The following is a 17,345-nucleotide window of genomic DNA, read 5'->3' as shown; positions in this document are numbered from 1 at the left end:
TGCCACCAGACACCGCCTGCAGGGAGGTGAGGGGCCCAGAAGGGCCAGGGAAGAGCCTGGAGTGCGCCGGATGGCAGCAGCAGGCTCCTTTAAGAGGCCGGCGGCTCCAGCGCAGCATCCCCCGCTCAGGGCGTGTCCGTCCCGGGGGGCCAGGGGCGGGGGCCTTGGAAGGAGCGGGAGTTCGAGCCGAGTGGGGACGGGGCTAGGGGTCGGGGGGTGGGGGGAGAAAGCTGGAGCTGACACCCGTGCACCCGGACACCGCACAAGCATCGCCTGTGGCAGCGCCCCGGGTCCGGTCGAGGGCAGCGGGGGGAGGAGAGAAGGAGGAGGAGAAGGAGGAGGAGGCGGGAGCAGCATCCGGAGCCGAGCTGCAGCAGCGCCGCCTTTTGTGCTGCGGCCGCGGAGCCCCCGAGGTGAGAGCCTGGCCGAGTTGGGGGGGGGGGGGGGGGGGGGGGGGGGGGGGGGACCCCTGCCGGGGGACGGGGGGGCAGGGGGAGGGTGGGGAGGCAGATGTGGCGGGGTGGGGGAGGGTGGCGCGGGGATGCTGAGGCTGTGGGGCGGAGGAACTGGGGACCTGGACCCGACGTCTGTGGTGATGGGAAGGAGGGGAACGGAGCGGAGGGACGCCGCGGCCCAGCTTGGAGACGAAGGGCCTCTAGAGCTGGAAAGCACCGTATGGGGTGGGGGTGGGGGAGATGATTGGGGGACAGACTTAAAGGACAGCGGACAAGAGAACGTCCTCCTCTCCTCCCACTCATCCTCCAGAAGGGGAAGAGGGAAGGAGGAGGAAGACTTTGGGTTCCCTCAAGGAAGGAAAGGAAGGACGGGGGCCTGATGCGCCCACCGTCCACCTCCCCACCACCCCCACTCCCACACTCGGCCCACTGCACCTGAGGGTTATAGGCTGAGAGCACCTGTGCCTGGATGCCCAGGTGATGGTCCTCCTCCCCTTCCCTCTGATGCCCCTAATTGCCTCCAGCTGTGGCATTCACCTTCTCCATCCAGCTGTTGCTTCCTCCCCTCCCCCATTCATTTGTGGCTTTCTCCCTCTTTCTCACCTCCTGTGTCTCCCCTAACCCACTTCCCCAGCCCAGGCCTTTCAGGAACCTCCTCCCTTTCCCCCCAAACATTTCTCAAACTCCTGGGCTTAAAAATAAGCAAGAATCTGTTCCACACAGTTGTGACTCCTGATAACCATGGTGTTGGCTGAGGAGCGGGAAGAGAAGGGGGTCAGAGGCTCTATAGCTAATGGACGGAAATCGGTGGGGTGCCCCTGAGCATAGAGGGAGGAGTCCCGCCTTTAGCGACTTTAACTCTGCACCTGCTCCCTCTTGGGAGGAGAGTGGGTGAGTGGCCCTCAACCAAGAGGCAGTGTGCTTGAGGTCTATGCCTCGCCCAGAGTCCTCTTGGCCACAGCAGTGCCTCCCTCCAAATAACATTCCCAATCAACTCGTGGGTTCGACTCCATGGCTCTGGGAGCTCTGATTTTCAACTTGAGGGTCATACCAAGGGAAGGCGAGCACAAGGGATTCAGGAAGGAAAGGGCTCAAGCGCTCCCTGGCCTTCCTGTCCAGACAGCAAAGTTCCCCAGAGCTTCATTCAGGGCCTGCTCTCTCCCATCTCACGCTTCAGGCAGGCCGAAATCACTTGCCCTCTCGAGCCTGCCACTCATCCATTCTCACAGTGGGCACTGAGGTGATGCTGGGGAGACCAACAGCGTGATACCCCAACTCCAGCACCCATGAAAACACAACTAAATACCCATCCCCGGATCAAAGCCCATTATGGGCAGAGGAGGCAAGAAGTTTAAGTGAGGACTGGCTTGGACGTCCTGCGTGTCCTTACAGCTGAGGGTGACAGAAACCCTCTCAAAACCAGGTGGTGTTTCCCAGTCCTTCCCCTGGAAGTAATAATGTCATCTGGCTTTGCCAGGAAGAGGACCCTAAGTCCTAGTACCCACCGCCCCAGACTCACCCAGTGGCTTCTCACATGTGGCCCTACCTCTCTCTTGCCTGGGCCCAGAAAGAGGAAGGGACTAGGGAGTCAACCCCTCCAGGACCCCCTCCCTGGGCAGAAGGAGGATACTGTGGAGATGGGCCAGCAGGCCCCACGAGGGCTTCAGGAGGGGCTAGTCCCAGAGACTGGTCCGTCTGCTTCATGTGCTCCCAGAAGTACCAGGGTCATCTGTGTGTTGGGGGAAAGGTGACGTGAGGAGGCAGGGACACTATCGTAGAGGCCACTCAGGATCATCCAGGATAAAAAGCCATTGTTCTTTGGTTCCGTCTTTCTTTGCTCTCCTTTTTTCCCTCGTGTTTGCCTACCTCTCTTTCCACCTGTACCCTCTCTGCTGCAGATGAGGAAAAGGGGAAGAAGGGAATCACATTTATAAAAAATCTGCCACTGCTTGTTAGGCACTTTCCGCATGGCTAATGTTTATGGGAGCTTCCTGTGTGCGAGGTACTGGGCTAGGAACTTTATTTGTATTCTCTTCCTAGCGTCAAAAACAAGACTAAGAGTTGGGTAGTGTTATCATCATCTCTATTTTAGGGATGAGGAAACTGGGGGCCCCTGGGTGGCTCAGTGGTTGAACGTCCGACTTCAGCTCAGGTCATGATCTCAGGGTTCATGGGTTCGAGCCCCACGTCAGGATCTGCACTGGCAGCACGAAGCCTGCTTGGGATTCTGTCTGTCCCCTCCTCTCCCTGCCCTTCCCCTGCTCGCACTTTCTCTCTCAAAAATGAAAAAAACATTTATTAAAAGCAAAAAAAGTCATCTGTTCAAAGTCTGAAAAGCAGTTAGTGGCAAGAGCTTAGGTCTTGAACCCGGGCCTGCTGCCCCAGGCCTGTCTTCTTAGCCACCACGTTATATACTGTGGTACCACTGTGCCCTTTCGGAGAGAAGAAACAGGTTTGTTCAGAAGTCTCTTACTCCAGGTTGCCCACCTGGTCCGGAGCAGAAACAGGACCTCAACCAAGCCTCTCTGATTCTCAGGCCACCCACCCTCCCTGGATAGCACACTGTCCCAAGTTAGATGACAGGAATGGATGAGCACTCTGAATTTTTATTTCCTCATTTTCAATTCAAAATCGATTTTTTATTATTTTATTTCTTTAAGTTTATTTATTTGTTTTGAGAGAGAACAAATGAGCAGGGGAGGGGCAGAGAAAGGGAGAGACAGACTCCCAAGCAGGCTCCATGCTATCAGCCCAGAGCCCAATATGGGGCTCAAACTCCCCAACCGTGCGTGAGATCACGACCCAAGCCGAGATCAAGAGTCGAACGCTTAACTGACTGAGCCACCCAGGTACCCCAATTTGTTATTATTTTAGAAATAATTCAAAGTTATTACTGAAATATTAGAAAAAATCGGTAAGTCACAAGAGAAAAATAAAAACACCCACAATCCCCCCTACTTAGAAACTGTTACACTTTGGTATCTGTCCTTCCAGATCAATCAATCGATCAATTTGTCTTTCTTTCTTTATTTCTTTATTATTTTTTGTCTTCCACATCTTTTTAAATGTACACCCCCACTCAGGAGCTATTTGTTTGAATGTGCTGAACTTCTTCCAGGTCCACCTGAGGGCCTGAGTAGGAGGGACCCTGTGGCCCTTCATACCTTGCTCCTACCCCTCCCTCCCCTTCGCTTCTGACCTCACAGGGTAGGGTTGAGGGGTGATCCTGGGCCACATTGGCCAGGGGTTGAGTATGGAGTGCAGGCCTTCTCCCTTAGCCGAGAGGGGAGTGGAAAGGTAGGCTTTGCAGAGGAAGGACTGAGGATCTGGAGGGGCAGTGGCTGGGGACTCTAGCACACCACTGCCATTGTGACCTGCTTTCCCTGGAGCCTGAAGTCAAGATTTGTCCTGGGGAAGTAGAAGGTCAGAGACCAAGTCTCCCTTTTTCTGGTCAGACAGAAGAGATGGCCTCTCCAGAATCCACAAAGAGAGACCTGGTGGCCAGCTAACCAGGAAGACAAAGCCAGGAGCCAGGCACTGTGTTCAAGGCATTCCCCCACATCATCTTAACCCATCCCCCCACCCCATAAGATAGGGTTGGGAGTCTTGGAGGGATTATGGTCTTTAACTGGTGGCAAAACTGAGGTTCTGGCTCTGATCTCTCCAAATCCAAAGTTGGCTCCTTTTTCCTAAACGGCCCTGCCACCTCCCCCAGCCCTGTCACTGCCCAGCCCACTGGAAGAAGAGGTGGTGGCAGCTAGGGGGTCTCAGGGCTTGACCTGTATATGGCCCCGGGTCGGGGGGGAAACGGCTGGATTTAGAGGTGATCCCCAGTGTACCCCAGGTTCTCAGAGGGAGACATTTCCCCCTCATGCAGGTATTGAGAAAGCTGTAGTTCTTTCCCTGTGTGAAGAACTTTGTATTCAAAATTTAGAAAAACAGCTGCTGCCAGTGGCCAGGAGGCAAGGTCAGGAGAGGTCGTAGTCCCTTACCCGGTCAGGAGCTCCAAAGCCTGCAGAGGTGGAACTAGCGTCCCAACATCTTGGGTCTCCTTTCCCTGCGAAGACCTGCCTTCCCACCCCCACTGGAGAGAGCCGGGGAGTCTTCCTTTTATTCTTGAGTGCACAACCAGGTTCAGGACAGGGGTGAGTGCTCAGTGTGAAAGCCCGCAATTTAGACAGACGGCCTTGCCTCTCCACCGAGCCCCCAAGACTGCCAGACATGCAGTTTGGCCTTGAGATTGTGCTGTTAGAACAGGACATTACAGGAAAGAACTCAAAGGGTTCCCTGGCCACAAGCCTCCAGCACCTCAGACAGGAGACTCCAGGAGGAAGAATAAACGGGGGGACCTCCCTGCCCCCATCCCCACCACAGGCTCCTGAGGGGGCACTCTGGGAATCACCAGCAAAGCAGAGGATCTGGTAGCTGAAACTGAATTAGGACCTCCCAGGGTGTCCGGAGAGCCTCTTCCCCTGGCGGATGTATAGTTTAGGGACCACTCTGTCCCCTCACCCAATCTGGAGTTCTGCACAGTAAGCACTTGGTAAATATGGTTGACAAAATGACAGAGATATCCACCCCCTCCTGTCACATCCCTGCCCTCCCCCCATAATTGATGCATAATTGATGGCTAGGGAGACAGCTCCCCTCCCCCAGGGTGACTGAAATGTCTAGGCCAGGGGCTCCAAGCCCGTGATCTGCCCCCAAAGCCCTGGCGCCAAGGCCCAGCTGGGGGGGGGGGGGGGGGACAGTGGGACACAGCTGGCAGGTTGGAGATAAAGGAAACCGTGAGGGGGTGTGTTGGGAGAGGAATCTCCAGTTGACTGCAGCTCCCTGGGGGCTGCACTTCCCCTTACTCCTTCAGGTCAGTCTGGATGGGCCACATTAGTCAAACAGGATGGGGGCTGGCCTCAGGAGCCTGGCTAGACTCCCTCCTTCTCCCTGGGTCCCATCTCGTACTTCAGGTACTCCCACCGCCCTAAAGACAAACAGGTGAAATGGCTTCTCTCTCCGTCTCCCCAGTTGCTAGTCCTGGATACCGGAGGGGCCTCTGGGGAAGCCTGGTGACCTGGAGGGAGGCTTGGCGGCAAGTGTCTGAGCATTGTCATCCTAGTGGCCAAACACCCTGCGAGGGCTGAAAACTTCCTTTCAAAACCTAGGTGTTGTGCCTAGTCAAGGCTCAGCTTCTAAATAGGAAAGAACTGGGAACGGCGCAGATGGTCTCCGCGTTTTCCAGTTATTTCTCAGCTACTTTTCCTCAGCGTCCTCTCTGCTTTTCACATCCAGTTGTTCAGTCCATCCTTCCCAGATTTGATTCTGCCTGCGCTTCGCTCTGTTTCAGTCTCTGTGAATCTCTCAGCTCGTCCCTCCCTCCCTGGGTGTGCCTGTGGCCCTTTCTGTGTCCGTCTCCCTATCTCCCCATCTCCTGCTTTCTCTGTGGCACTGCACCCCCGATGCCAACCCAAGTCGGCTCTCCCTCCTCTCGGTGCCCCGGCTGAATATTTGTCTGCATGACGGGTCAAGGGAGGTATGCGAAGGAGGGGAGCACGCAAGAGGCCGGCGGAGGGCACCGGGGTCCGTCCCCGCAGCCCTCCAGGTAATCGGCACATGGGCCTGCCCGGGTCAGGGGCGGGGCCCAGGCGCAGCCCCGCCCCCGCCGTCGCCGCTCACGTGACTCTGGGCTAATCTTGTCCTGGTGACTTCACACGCCGCCTCGGGCCCAGTCGTCATGGTTACGCCGCAGCGCCCAGCGCTTCCCCCAACCCGCTGTGTCCCCTCCCCTTCCCCGCCCGGACCCCCTCCTTCCGCCGCCGGGCCCCCGCCTGGTCCCAGCCACGCGCCCCGCGCCACGTGATGGCCGGGAAGGAGGTCGGGAAGGGGGAGGGGGCGCCGGGGCCGTAACCCCTTCGTCCCCGCTTCGAAGGGCCCTCGTTGGGGCTTCCCGCGGGACCTGCCAGCGGCCCAATCCCTCCTCCCCTCCTCGCTGGGCACCTGCCCGGCGGGAGCGCTTGGGGGGCACAGGCGAGAGCCCTCGGGTCCTGCAGAGTAAATCCCCGGCTTGTGTTTGTCTTTGGCATTGCAGTGTGCATCTAACCCCTCCGAGGCGCCGATAGCTTGTAGCATATGTTGAGGATTGAGAGGCTGGGTCTGTGACTTCAGCTTTCTGAGCCTCAGTTTCCTGCAGAATATAAAGGGACCAATGGTAACGGCTCCTTCCCTGGGTGGTGGCGAAGAGCCAGGGAGCTACTGAGTACGTGGTGTAGGGACGGTCTTGAAGACGACCGTCCTGCCAGCGCACCTGATTCCTGGCGAAGCCCTGGGATCCCGTGCACGAAAGCTAGGGGCTCTCCAGGAGTCCAGGCTCTCAGAGGAGCCAGACACGCCCGAACACACCGTGCCTCCAGGATAATGGGAGCCATGACGGAGAAAGCACGGGGGGGCTGTGCCAGCCCCAGAAGGGACATGAACTCAGAGTGGCGGGGAGAGGGAGGAAGACTTCGAGGATGGAGATTTGGAGAGATGGGGCTTGAGAAGAGAAGGCCTGGGGGCGGAGCTTGAGCCTCTTCCTGGCTAAGGCACCCTGGGCAGATTATCCAATACCTCTGTCACTAGGGGTGAGTTTCATTTTGAGGATTAAATGAGTTAATGCGCCTACTGACAGAGGCTAACATACATAGGAAGCCTTCCATTAGCCGTTATTATTAGATGTCCTGGCACAAAAGCCCGACGGTATCCTGGTATCAGGCACAGTTCTGTATGGCCCGGGTACCAACAGCAGTGGGAGAGGAAGGAGGCTGGGGAGGGACCAGAGCGTGGAGATGAGGCTAGGCTGCTGGACCAAGGGCAGTGAGGGTCACTAAAGGGTTTGAAACTGAAGAGGGGGTCCTGGCCAATCTGTGTTTTAGAAAGATCCTTGAAAGGGCTGGTGGAAAATGAAGCAGGGGGAGCCAAGAAAGTATAGACTACGAGTCAGTTCTGGGCTAAGTGACGCAGCTAACAAGGCCCGAACTAAGACAGTAATGTAGGACTCAAGAGAATAGAATGGCACTGGGTCAGCTTTACAGATGGCCAGATTCAAGTAGGAACCACCTGAGGTGCTTGTTACATATGCAGGTTCTAGGCCCACCCCACACCCAATGAAAAAGTCCTTGAGAGGCCTGGAAACTTGTTACAAGAGCTGAGGCCATCCGAGGTGCCAAACCTCTAGGTCTATCTGTGTCATCATCCAGTGACCCCTTTTTATGTGTGGATTCCTGTCCCTCCTCGCCCGTTGTGATTCCGAGGCTCTGGTGCAAGGGTTCGGGGAGGACCCTATTCTGAGGAACAGTTAGAGGATCCCTGTCCTCAGGAATCCTCACATCTCATGATTTGTTAGCTCACTGGAGGTGGAGGGAGACAAGACCAGGGCTCCAGCTGTCAAGCTCTGGGCAGGTTTGGGATAGGTTGAAGAATTCGCTGTGCCTGAGTGAGAGCTCGCTTACCCCTTTGTACCGTTGGAGAAATTGAGGCCCAGATCCAGTTTACCCAAGGTCACACAGCCAGGAAGTGGCAAAGGCTAGAATTCAGATTTTTTTTTTTTTTTTTTTATTTTTTTTTTTTGGTTTAATGGTTACTTTTTAAATAGCACCTGGTTACAAATTGGGACACATCTCCCCTGTCTGGAAAGCTGGTCCTTGGTTTGGGCAGCTGGGGATGGGAATGGAGAAAGAGGAAAGGAGACGGGGCCTTCTGTAACCACCCCCCTGGGGGAGCAGCAGATCAGGTGGCAGTGCTAAGGGGGGTGAAGCAGTAGGCAACCTCGTTCTGACCCTGCTTCTGTACCTGCTCTGGGTCCACCTTTGCCCCCAGCTGTGTGTGTCCCCCCCCCCCCGCCCCCATCGGGGACAGGAGAGCTGATTGGTTGCGGGCTTCACTTACTGGCGAGGCCCGGGTGTGTACCCGTGAGCCCTGGAGAGGGAGACCCAGATGGGAGCCCTGAGGGTGCCTTGGGATGACTCTCACCCGAGTTTAGTGTCCCTGAGAGGCCTCGGCTGTTTCACGTGTAAGTACATGAGCGGGAGCCCCGGGTGCAGCACCGGTATGTGGGAGGCCCAGGAACGTCATCGAAGAGTGCCTGAGCGTCACCCGCCTGTGCCTCAGTGCGAGGGAGATCTAAGTGTGTGCCTACTGTGTGCTACGGTTGAGACTCAAAACATGCATGCCTGAGAGACCTTTATGTGACCTGTGTGTGTGCATGGGAGCTTCAAGTGGAAGAAAAATGAGCTCCGGAGGGGACTTTCAGTAATCTTACAAGGCTAAGGGAACTAGTCTGTGACCAGAGTACTTGAGTTTCAGACCTATCTTACCAGTATGTACGTACCTGAGTGGGGCTGTTACCTGTGTCTGCTTGAAAATGATACTCAGGTATGTTACTAATAGATGCTTGAGAGCCAGTTTGTGGATAGGGTTCCTTAGAGGGGTCCCAGGTGAAACGTGGAGGGTACCCGAGGGCGAGGGAGGCTGAGTGTGGTTTCCAGGAGGGCTGTGGTGAGCCCAGATCCCCCACCCAGCCTCCCTGCCTCTGGGGTGAGCGTTCCAAGCTGGCGCACCTCGGGCCCACCGTCCCTCCTTCCTTTGTTTCCATAGGGCCCACCGCCGGCCACCACACCGGGGCCCAGAGGCCATGGCCTGCCTCCACGAGACCCGCACACCCTCCCCTTCCTTTGGGGGTTTCGTGTCCACCCTAAGTGAGGCGTCCATGCGCAAGCTCGACCCAGACACTTCCGACTGCACCCCCGAGAAGGACCTGACGCCTACCCAGTGTGTACTTCGAGATGTGGTGCCGCTCAGCGGGCAGGGTGGGGGCGGACCCAGCCCCTCCCCAGGCGGAGAGCCACCCCCCGAGCCTTTTGCCAATAGTGTCCTGCAGCTTCACGAGCAGGATGCAGGGGGCCCAGGGGGAGCCACTGGGTCCCCTGAGAGTCGGGCGTCCAGAGTTCGAGCAGATGAGGTGCGGCTGCAGTGCCAGAGTGGCAGTGGCTTCCTGGAAGGGCTCTTCGGCTGCCTGCGCCCCGTCTGGACCATGATTGGCAAAGCCTACTCCACCGAGCACAAGCAGCAGCAGGAAGGTAGGCCGCGTCTTCGCGGGGGCCCGTCTCACCGAGATCTGTGGGCCCTCGCCGCCTCATCACCTGATGACCCTTTGCTTCCCCGAGCCCAGCCACGGCCCCTTATCCGTCCACCAGCCGCCGACTTCCCTGCCTCGTAGGATGCCCGTCTGTTCCCACAGCGGGTCCCCCAAACCTAGTCTTCTTGGTCTGCTTTGGCTGCTTTTCAGCCTCGGCCGCCCTGAGTCACTTCGGCCGGCCCAGCGCTTTCCCCCCGCCTGCCCGTCACAAGGCCGAGTGTGGCTTTCTCTGAGCCTTGTGGCACTGTGCCTCCTGTTCACAGACCTTTGGGAGGTCCCCTTTGAGGAAATCCTGGATCTGCAGTGGGTGGGCTCAGGGGCCCAGGGCGCTGTCTTCCTGGGGCGCTTCCACGGGGAGGAGGTGGCTGTGAAGAAGGTACGGGACCTGAAGGAGACTGACATCAAGCACCTCCGAAAGCTGAAGCACCCCAACATCATCACCTTCAAGTAAGGGCCAGGGCAGGGGCCACTCTGCTGTGGGCAGGGACCTGCCTGGGCAGCAAGGATCAACTCCACCTTTTCCTAGAGACGATGCCCGAACGGGCTGGGTGGGAACGGGGGCTCCAAGTGTGAATCAGGGGAGTGCTGGGCTGGCTGAGGCCCTCACACCGCCGTTTGGCCCCCAGGGGCGTGTGCACCCAGGCTCCCTGCTACTGCATCCTCATGGAGTTCTGCGCCCAGGGCCAGCTGTACGAGGTACTGCGGGCCGGCCGCCCTGTCACCCCCTCATTGCTGGTTGACTGGTCCATGGGCATCGCCGGTGGCATGAACTACCTGCACCTGCACAAGATTATCCATAGAGACCTCAAGTCCCCCAAGTGAGTAAGCAAGCACGCACAGAGAAGCTGGTGCGCATGGTCTCCTGCAGGTGACCCCACCTCTTAGCGTAGCCGTGTCCCAGCTTCCAGACCCTGTCCTAAGCTCATGTGGCTGTCTCAAAAACCCCTCTCAAATGACAGTCCTGTCTTGGGAGGGCCGTGGCAAGCCCCCTACCTCTGGGTGTCCCAAGGGACTTCACATAGGAAGTTAGCTGCTGCAGCTAGATGAGGTGCGGAGGGGCCTGGACCCCAGCTGACTACGATCTTTACCAGCATGCTAATCACGTACGACGATGTGGTGAAGATCTCCGATTTTGGCACTTCCAAGGAGCTGAGTGACAAGAGCACCAAGATGTCCTTTGCAGGAACAGTAGCCTGGATGGCCCCTGAAGTGATCCGCAATGAGCCTGTGTCTGAGAAGGTCGACATCTGGTGAGGGCCAGGTTGAGGACTGCGACTGGCAGGTGGCCAGCCCCGGGGAAGGAGGGAGCTTCGGGGGCCTGAGGCAAGGAGAGGAGCCTGACAGCCAGGGCCTCTGGAGGGAGCCCCTCCCAAGGGATGTCCCCTCTTATCTATCCCCAGGTCCTTTGGTGTGGTGCTGTGGGAACTGCTGACTGGAGAGATCCCCTACAAAGACGTGGATTCCTCAGCCATCATCTGGGGCGTAGGAAGCAACAGTCTCCATCTGCCTGTGCCCTCCAGCTGCCCGGACGGCTTCAAAATCCTGCTTCGCCAGTGCTGGTAAGGGTGGCCTGGCAAAGCTGGGAACACAGGGTTGTTGCTGATGATTAGCCAGCACCTAGGACCCAGGCATCCCGACCCAGAATCCTGAACACAGAAAAAGGGACAGACCTCCCTCATATGGCTTTCCAAGGCCCCTGGATTCAGGGCACGGGTCAAGGGGACTGCAGTTTCCAGCGGAGTGTTGCTGGACTGATCCAGAACCTGCGAGGGTACAGTAGATCGCGCAATGCAACACTGAGCTAGTGGCATCCTCGTCTGTAAAACAGGGACACCATCCAGAGCTGCTCTGGTGCGCCTGCGAAGGGCAGGCACGGCTGCCCAGCATGGGGGTTTGAGCCTCAAGTTGGCCGCCCTAGAACTCAGGAAGGAGGAGGGCCTTGGACTCCCATTTGGGACCTAGACTCTGAAGGGAGGGTTGAAGATTTCTAATCTTTGGTTAACCATTTCCCACAGTAGGTTTCTTTTAATGGAATGAACTCAGAAAAAGGTGTTTTGGCAAACAAGTTGGAAAACAGGATTAGATAGGCTTCCTTACTGCGGGACTTTTGTCATAGAGTACATTCTAGGATTCTCCAGGACGTGCTTTGGAAAAGGATGTCCTCGTTCCTTTCTGGTCTTCCCTGAAATAATCCCTTTGTCTCCTCCAAACTCCATTCCCTCCAGGAACAGCAAGCCACGAAATCGTCCATCATTCCGCCAGATCCTGCTGCATCTGGACATAGCCTCAGCCGACGTCCTCTCCACACCCCAGGAGACTTACTTTAAGTCCCAGGTGTGCTATGGGTGGAAAAGGAATACCTCAACTCCTGCCCTGTGGGGAGGCAGGGAAGGGCCGAGACCCCATCTTGACCAGTCCTACGCCTACTCCCCTCTTGCTCCTGGTCTGTGGCAGGGCAGCACCTGTATAGGCTTCCTACAGGTGTGAGGTCGGTCCCTCACCCCTCATTGTCTGTCCACCCCCTAGGCAGAGTGGCGCGAAGAGGTAAAGCTGCACTTTGAAAAAATTAAGTCAGAAGGGACCTGTCTGCACCGCCTAGAAGAGGAGCTGGTGATGCGGAGGCGGGAGGAGCTCAGGTGTGTGCCTGTGTCTGGGAAGGGGACACCTTCTGTCTGGACAGCAGGGACCGTGGACCAGTTCCCAGAGACTGGGACAGATTACGGCACCAGGTGACGCTAGGTCACCCGGGAGACCCTTCTGCCTGTTTCAGACACGCCTTGGACATCAGGGAGCACTATGAAAGGAAGTTGGAGAGAGCCAACAACCTGTACATGGAACTTAATGCCCTCATGCTGCAGCTGGAGCTCAAGGAGCGGGAGTTGCTCAGGTAACCACGTGCTCCCCGTGCACCAGATCTCCAGTCTTCGTGGAGCAGTGTGTGACGCAGTGAACCTCTTGAGCCTGGGTCCCCCTTTCTGACCACATGCCCAACTGAGGTGTCTGGTCTTTAGGAGGGAACAAGCTTTAGAGAGGAGGTGCCCAGGTCTGCTGAAGTCACACCCTTCCCGAGGCCTCCTGCATGGGAACACGATGGAGAAGCTCATCAAGAAGAGGAACGTCCCACAGAAACTGTCACCTCACAGTAAAAGGTGGGACCAGAGTTCACAAGTGCCAAGGTTTAAGAATGGTAGGGGGAATGCCGGAGGCATGGGTAGAGGTCAAGGAGGCCAGGAAGATTGATCTATAGGTGGGGAGATGTGCTTCGTACTACCCAAGGTTAGGGAGGGCTTTCAGTGAGTCAATTTGTGAATCTCAGACTTGTACTTTTTCCCTCTTCCCCCAGGCCAGATATCCTCAAGACTGAATCTTTGCTACCTAAACTTGATGCTGCCCTGAGTGGGGTGGGGCTTCCTGGGTGTCCTAAGGGCCCTCCCTCGCCAGGACGGACTCGCCGTGGGAAGACTCGTCACCGCAAGGCCAGCGCCAAGGGCAGCTGCGGAGACCTGCCTGGGCTTCGTGCAGCTTTGCCGCCCCATGAACCTGGGGGACCAGGAAGCCCAGGGGGGCTAGGAGGGGGACCCTCAGCCTGGGAGGCCTGCCCTCCAGCCCTCCGTGGGCTCCACCATGACCTCCTGCTACGAAAGATGTCGTCATCGTCCCCGGATCTGCTGTCAGCAGCACTGGGAGCCCGGGGCCGAGGGGCCACGGGGGGAGCAGGGGATCCTGGCTCACCACCTCCAGCCCGGGGAGACACCCCGCCGAGTGAGGGCTCAGCACCTGGTTCCACCAGCCCAGATTCACCTGGGGGAGCCAAAGGGGAGCCACCTCCACCAGTAGGGCCTGGTGACGTAGGGCTGCTGGGAACTGGAAGGGAAGGGACAGCGGGACGGGGAGGAAGCCGGGCTGGGTCCCAACACTTGACCCCAGCTGCACTGCTGTACAGGGCTGCTGTCACCCGAAGCCAGGTAAAGTATGGGGTGGTTCCTAAGCTCTTTCCCTTTCCTTGTTCTCCCTGGGACCCCCAGTCCGTAACTCATTTCCCATATTAGGTTTTCATCTTAAACCATTCCCTACTTAACCCTTATGACTACGTTCCCTCCTCGAGTCCTTGCTGACCTCGTCTTTTGACCACAGTCCCATCTCTCCTGTAGAAACGTGGCATCTCATCAGAGGAAGAGGAAGGAGAAGTGGACAGTGAGGTAGAGCTGACATCGAGCCAGAGGTGAGCGACACAGTACAGGAGGCAGTGACACGGTCTTGCTTCTTGGGCTGCAAGGCATGCTCACTGTAGCCCCTGCCTCCCCAACATACAGGTGGCCTCAGGGTCTGAACATGCGCCAGTCACTATCCACCTTCAGCTCAGAGAATCCATCTGATGGGGAGGAGGGCACAGCCAGTGAGCCTTCCCCCAGTGGCACACCTGAAGTTGGCAGTACCAACACGGATGAGCGGCCGGATGAGCGGTCTGATGACATGTGTTCCCAGGGCTCAGAAATCCCACTGGACCCACCTGCTTCAGAGGTGGTTCCTGGCCCCGAACCCAGCTCCTCATCCATCCCACACCAGGACCTACCCAGAGGGGAGCAGGTAAGTCACAGAAACAGCTAGGTATTAAGGGGCAGATGCTTAGTCATTTGGGATCTACTGGGTAAACAGGAGCAGAGGCCAGAAAGCTAGGTATTTAGCCTCCAAGTCACTCAGCAGCTGAGCCCAGTTCCCTCCCTATCAAAGAGCAAACATCCACATGGTAGAATTTGAGAGGCCCTAGGATAGAGCACATAGTATGGTTAGTAGGTTAGCAGCGTTGCTTGTATGTATAAATTGCAGCCAAGAGCAATCCTGAAACCAGGAGTCTGGTGCCTTGGTAATGGCCTGAGCAAAGATCTGAAGCAGTGAAGTCTGAACTGCTGGCTGTTACAGAAACCTCAGTGAAGGATCTTGAAGGAATCTATTTTCTTTGTAATGCCAAGAGATGCTGAGCCTCACTTCACTGCATTTCTACTCTTCACAGGGCCCTCCCAATTCTGAGGACTCAGACTGTGACAGCACTGAACTGGACAACTCCAACAGTGGTGAAACCTTGCAGCCTCCAGCCTCTCTCCCTCCATGAAAGCCACTCTTATTCCTGTACATAGAGAAATATTTATATAAATAATATATAAGCGCCACATAATCAACAGAGAAAGATGGGGCTGTCCCAGCCTTAAGTCAGGCTCAAGGGAGTCTGACCCCTGACCAATTCACCTGAAACTCTAGGGATACTGGCAGCTGTGGAAGTGAAGGACAAGCACTACCCTAGAGCTGTGGGTGCGGGCAAACTGGCCCCTTCCTGCTTCACCCCATTATGTTCAGCAAGCGGTAAGGCAATAGAAAAGCCAGACTTGCCTCTTATGTTCCTCTATACTCTTTCCCCCCTGACCCTGGGGAGGAGGAAAGGGAGCCACTTAGACTGCACTTTTTTTTTCCCCCCCGTTTACTCTGTTTACACGTTTTGCACTTGGGAGGAGGGAGGCTAAGGCTGGGTCCTCCCCTCGGAGGTTTCTCAGGTGGCAATGTAACTAATTTCTTTGTCCCTCCATTTCTCTGCCCAAGCCCTGGCTTAGGGCCTAGGGGGAGTTTAGGAGATTGTGAAAGCATGTGATGGCTCAGGCTGAAGAAATGGGATGTTGTTTTAAGTCCCTGCTTTTATCCTGGTGCCTGATTGGGGTGGGGTCTGTCATATTGTAACCCCTGTGAAAAATCTTAAAATATAACCACTCCATGCAGGCCCAGCTGTTGAGGGTTTTTTTGATGAATGTATGGGGTAGTACACATGGTCAAGTAGGAGCCTTAGGCTTCATACATTATCTGAGGACTCTGGACAAGTTACAAGTTATTCCCTCCTTTTATGTGTTTTGTTGTTTTTTTTTTTTTTTTTTTTTTTTTACTAAATGAACATCACTTAAAGTTCCAACCTTCTAAAATTATCTGCAAAAATGGGAACAGGTACATCTTTCTAAAGGACTTTAGTAAAAGGACAGAAAATGTTACAACACCCATTTTTATGAAGAGAACTGTAAATGAATAGTTATTCAAAACAGGAAAACTGGTCTTTTAGCTTGGCCGACAGGACAGACATGCCCAGCCACCTGAATCCCAGTCAGACATGCATCCAACTGCTTCCGAAGTATGCATGTGCATCCTTCCTTCCCCACCCCACCGCCCATCCAGTGGAAGTGCTTGCCTACTCTCTGCAGACAAGTCCTAGGAAAATGTAACCCCCAAACTTTCGGACAAAGGGCACACAACCAGCTTGCAACAGCTATTAGGTCACTTTGCAATGAAGGCTCAAGGGAACACTGGATCAAGGGCTACAAAAAAAAAAGATGGAGTGGTAAAACAGAAGAAAACATCTTAACTGGAATAAAGCCTTCTATTCAAAACCCAAGCAGGGTCCTTGTCCTTTGAGGCATAAGAGGTGCAAAGAGAACGGCAAGACAACAGGAATAAAACCCACATGAATCACTGTGGCATCCAGTTTCTATTCACAAAGAAAAAGCTCCAGTCCATCTTTTAATTTTTTTGAAAAATTCCTGACATTACAGAACTAAACTGAAATGTATTAATATTCCACTCTTACATTTCCATGACAAACAGAAAAAAAAAATTCATGAGCCAAAAAAAGGGGGGAGGGGAGAAGCTTATAAAACTAAATATGGATCTCAGCATTAACAGCTGAACAGAGAAAGGAATTAAAACGCTTTAATTAAAAAATCACGAGTGGATGATAAAGTGTGTAGAAACTGAAAATTTACAAACTATTTAAAACCTGGAATCGCTGACTGTTCAGAAACTACACAGATGGATCATGGGTGGTGGTGAACAGCAGAAAGGGATTATGGATGAATCTGCATTGTTCTAGCTGCTCCCCATGCCACCCGTCTCCGAGGAAAGCCTGTAACACAAAAAATAAACAACTCAAATTAGTTTTCTGAATGCCCAGCTGCACCTCACCTCCAAGAACAGTTAGCCTAGTTGGTGAGATGTGAAGGAGTACATAGTGTTTCAATATCAAGGGAGACGTTTAAAGATTTGTTGGATTGGTACTTGGTACCAGGATCCTGTAACCCCTGCAATCCAAGCTTCCTGAGCCAAATTACCTCAGAACAGAAGGAAACAGACTCTGTTACCAACTGTGGGTGTTCTTCTAATGATGCTCTTTGGAATATTTGTGGGAGATGTTAAATGCTTTCCAAAAATATGCCACACACTAAAACCTCCTCTTACAGGGTCACAATACACAGAAGCAACTTTTCTTTCTTTACTGAGCTTATTTTAGCTCCTCCCAAGCTACTGATAGCAGCTTAGGAAACATTTATCTGAAAGTAGCTTCATGAGGCTAATGTTGAAACATCAAAAAAGGCTTCAGCCCTGGGGTTTTTCTAGCACTGTGAAGGTTATTCCTATTAAGAAAATCCTAAACGCTAGGAGATGTTAAAAGAACAGCAAGTATAGTTTAAGTATGGGTCAAGAATTATACCCAACCCATAGTTTTCAGGACTTAAAAAAAGCAGAAGCCAACATGTTTCAACAACTCCCTAGTTCATTCTAGAAGCTCCGAAAACCTGTTGTTTCCTTAAGCTAAATTCTCCATCCAAACATACCCAGCTACGATGCCTTCTGTCTCAAAAATATCATTTGAGGTCCTGGAACCCAATTTTGGGCTCTGATGGAAAAGTAAGCAT

The 17,345-nt window shown here is 54.7% G+C and overlaps 2 protein-coding genes across 11 annotated transcripts in view; one reads left to right on the top strand and one right to left on the bottom strand.

Moving 5' to 3' along the window:
* Positions 1-242: 242 nt before the first annotated feature.
* MAP3K12 (mitogen-activated protein kinase kinase kinase 12) lies at positions 243-15,493 on the top strand. The gene is made up of 14 exons (XM_049625587.1): positions 243-413; positions 9,081-9,562; positions 9,885-10,068; positions 10,248-10,439; positions 10,713-10,871; positions 11,022-11,180; positions 11,847-11,955; positions 12,148-12,257; positions 12,392-12,508; positions 12,633-12,770; positions 12,965-13,586; positions 13,773-13,843; positions 13,935-14,208; positions 14,633-15,493. The coding sequence occupies exons 2-14, from the start codon at positions 9,118-9,120 to the stop codon at positions 14,729-14,731; spliced, it is 2,679 nt and encodes an 892-aa protein (XP_049481544.1). The 5' UTR covers positions 243-413; positions 9,081-9,117; the 3' UTR covers positions 14,732-15,493.
* Positions 15,494-16,122: 629 nt separating this feature from the next.
* PCBP2 (poly(rC) binding protein 2) overlaps positions 16,123-17,345 on the bottom strand; it is a 31,542-nt gene continuing 30,319 nt past the window's right edge. For all 10 annotated transcript variants that reach the window (XM_049625606.1, XM_049625608.1, XM_049625602.1 and 7 more), the window contains one exon: positions 16,123-16,555. In XM_049625606.1, coding sequence (XP_049481563.1) covers positions 16,519-16,555 — 37 coding nt within the window. In that variant the 3' untranslated portion in view covers positions 16,123-16,518. The remainder of the gene's footprint in view (positions 16,556-17,345) is intronic.

This window comes from Panthera uncia, chromosome B4 (genome assembly GCF_023721935.1).
Source record: "Panthera uncia isolate 11264 chromosome B4, Puncia_PCG_1.0, whole genome shotgun sequence".
Taxonomy (NCBI): domain Eukaryota; kingdom Metazoa; phylum Chordata; class Mammalia; order Carnivora; family Felidae; genus Panthera; species Panthera uncia.
Note: the sequence above shows the minus strand (reverse complement) of the source record. Positions and strands in the feature narration are given on the sequence as shown.

Excerpts from the sequence above, each read along its gene's own strand:
- MAP3K12 (XM_049625587.1), top strand. The coding sequence starts at position 9,118 with ATGGCCTGCCTCCACGAGACCCGCACACCCTCCCCTTCCTTTGGGGGT. Across the intron at positions 12,771-12,964 it reads CTGTCACCTCACAGTAAAAG|GCCAGATATCCTCAAGACTG; the intron begins GTGGGACCAGAG and ends CTCTTCCCCCAG. Across the intron at positions 13,844-13,934 it reads GAGCTGACATCGAGCCAGAG|GTGGCCTCAGGGTCTGAACA; the intron begins GTGAGCGACACA and ends CCCAACATACAG.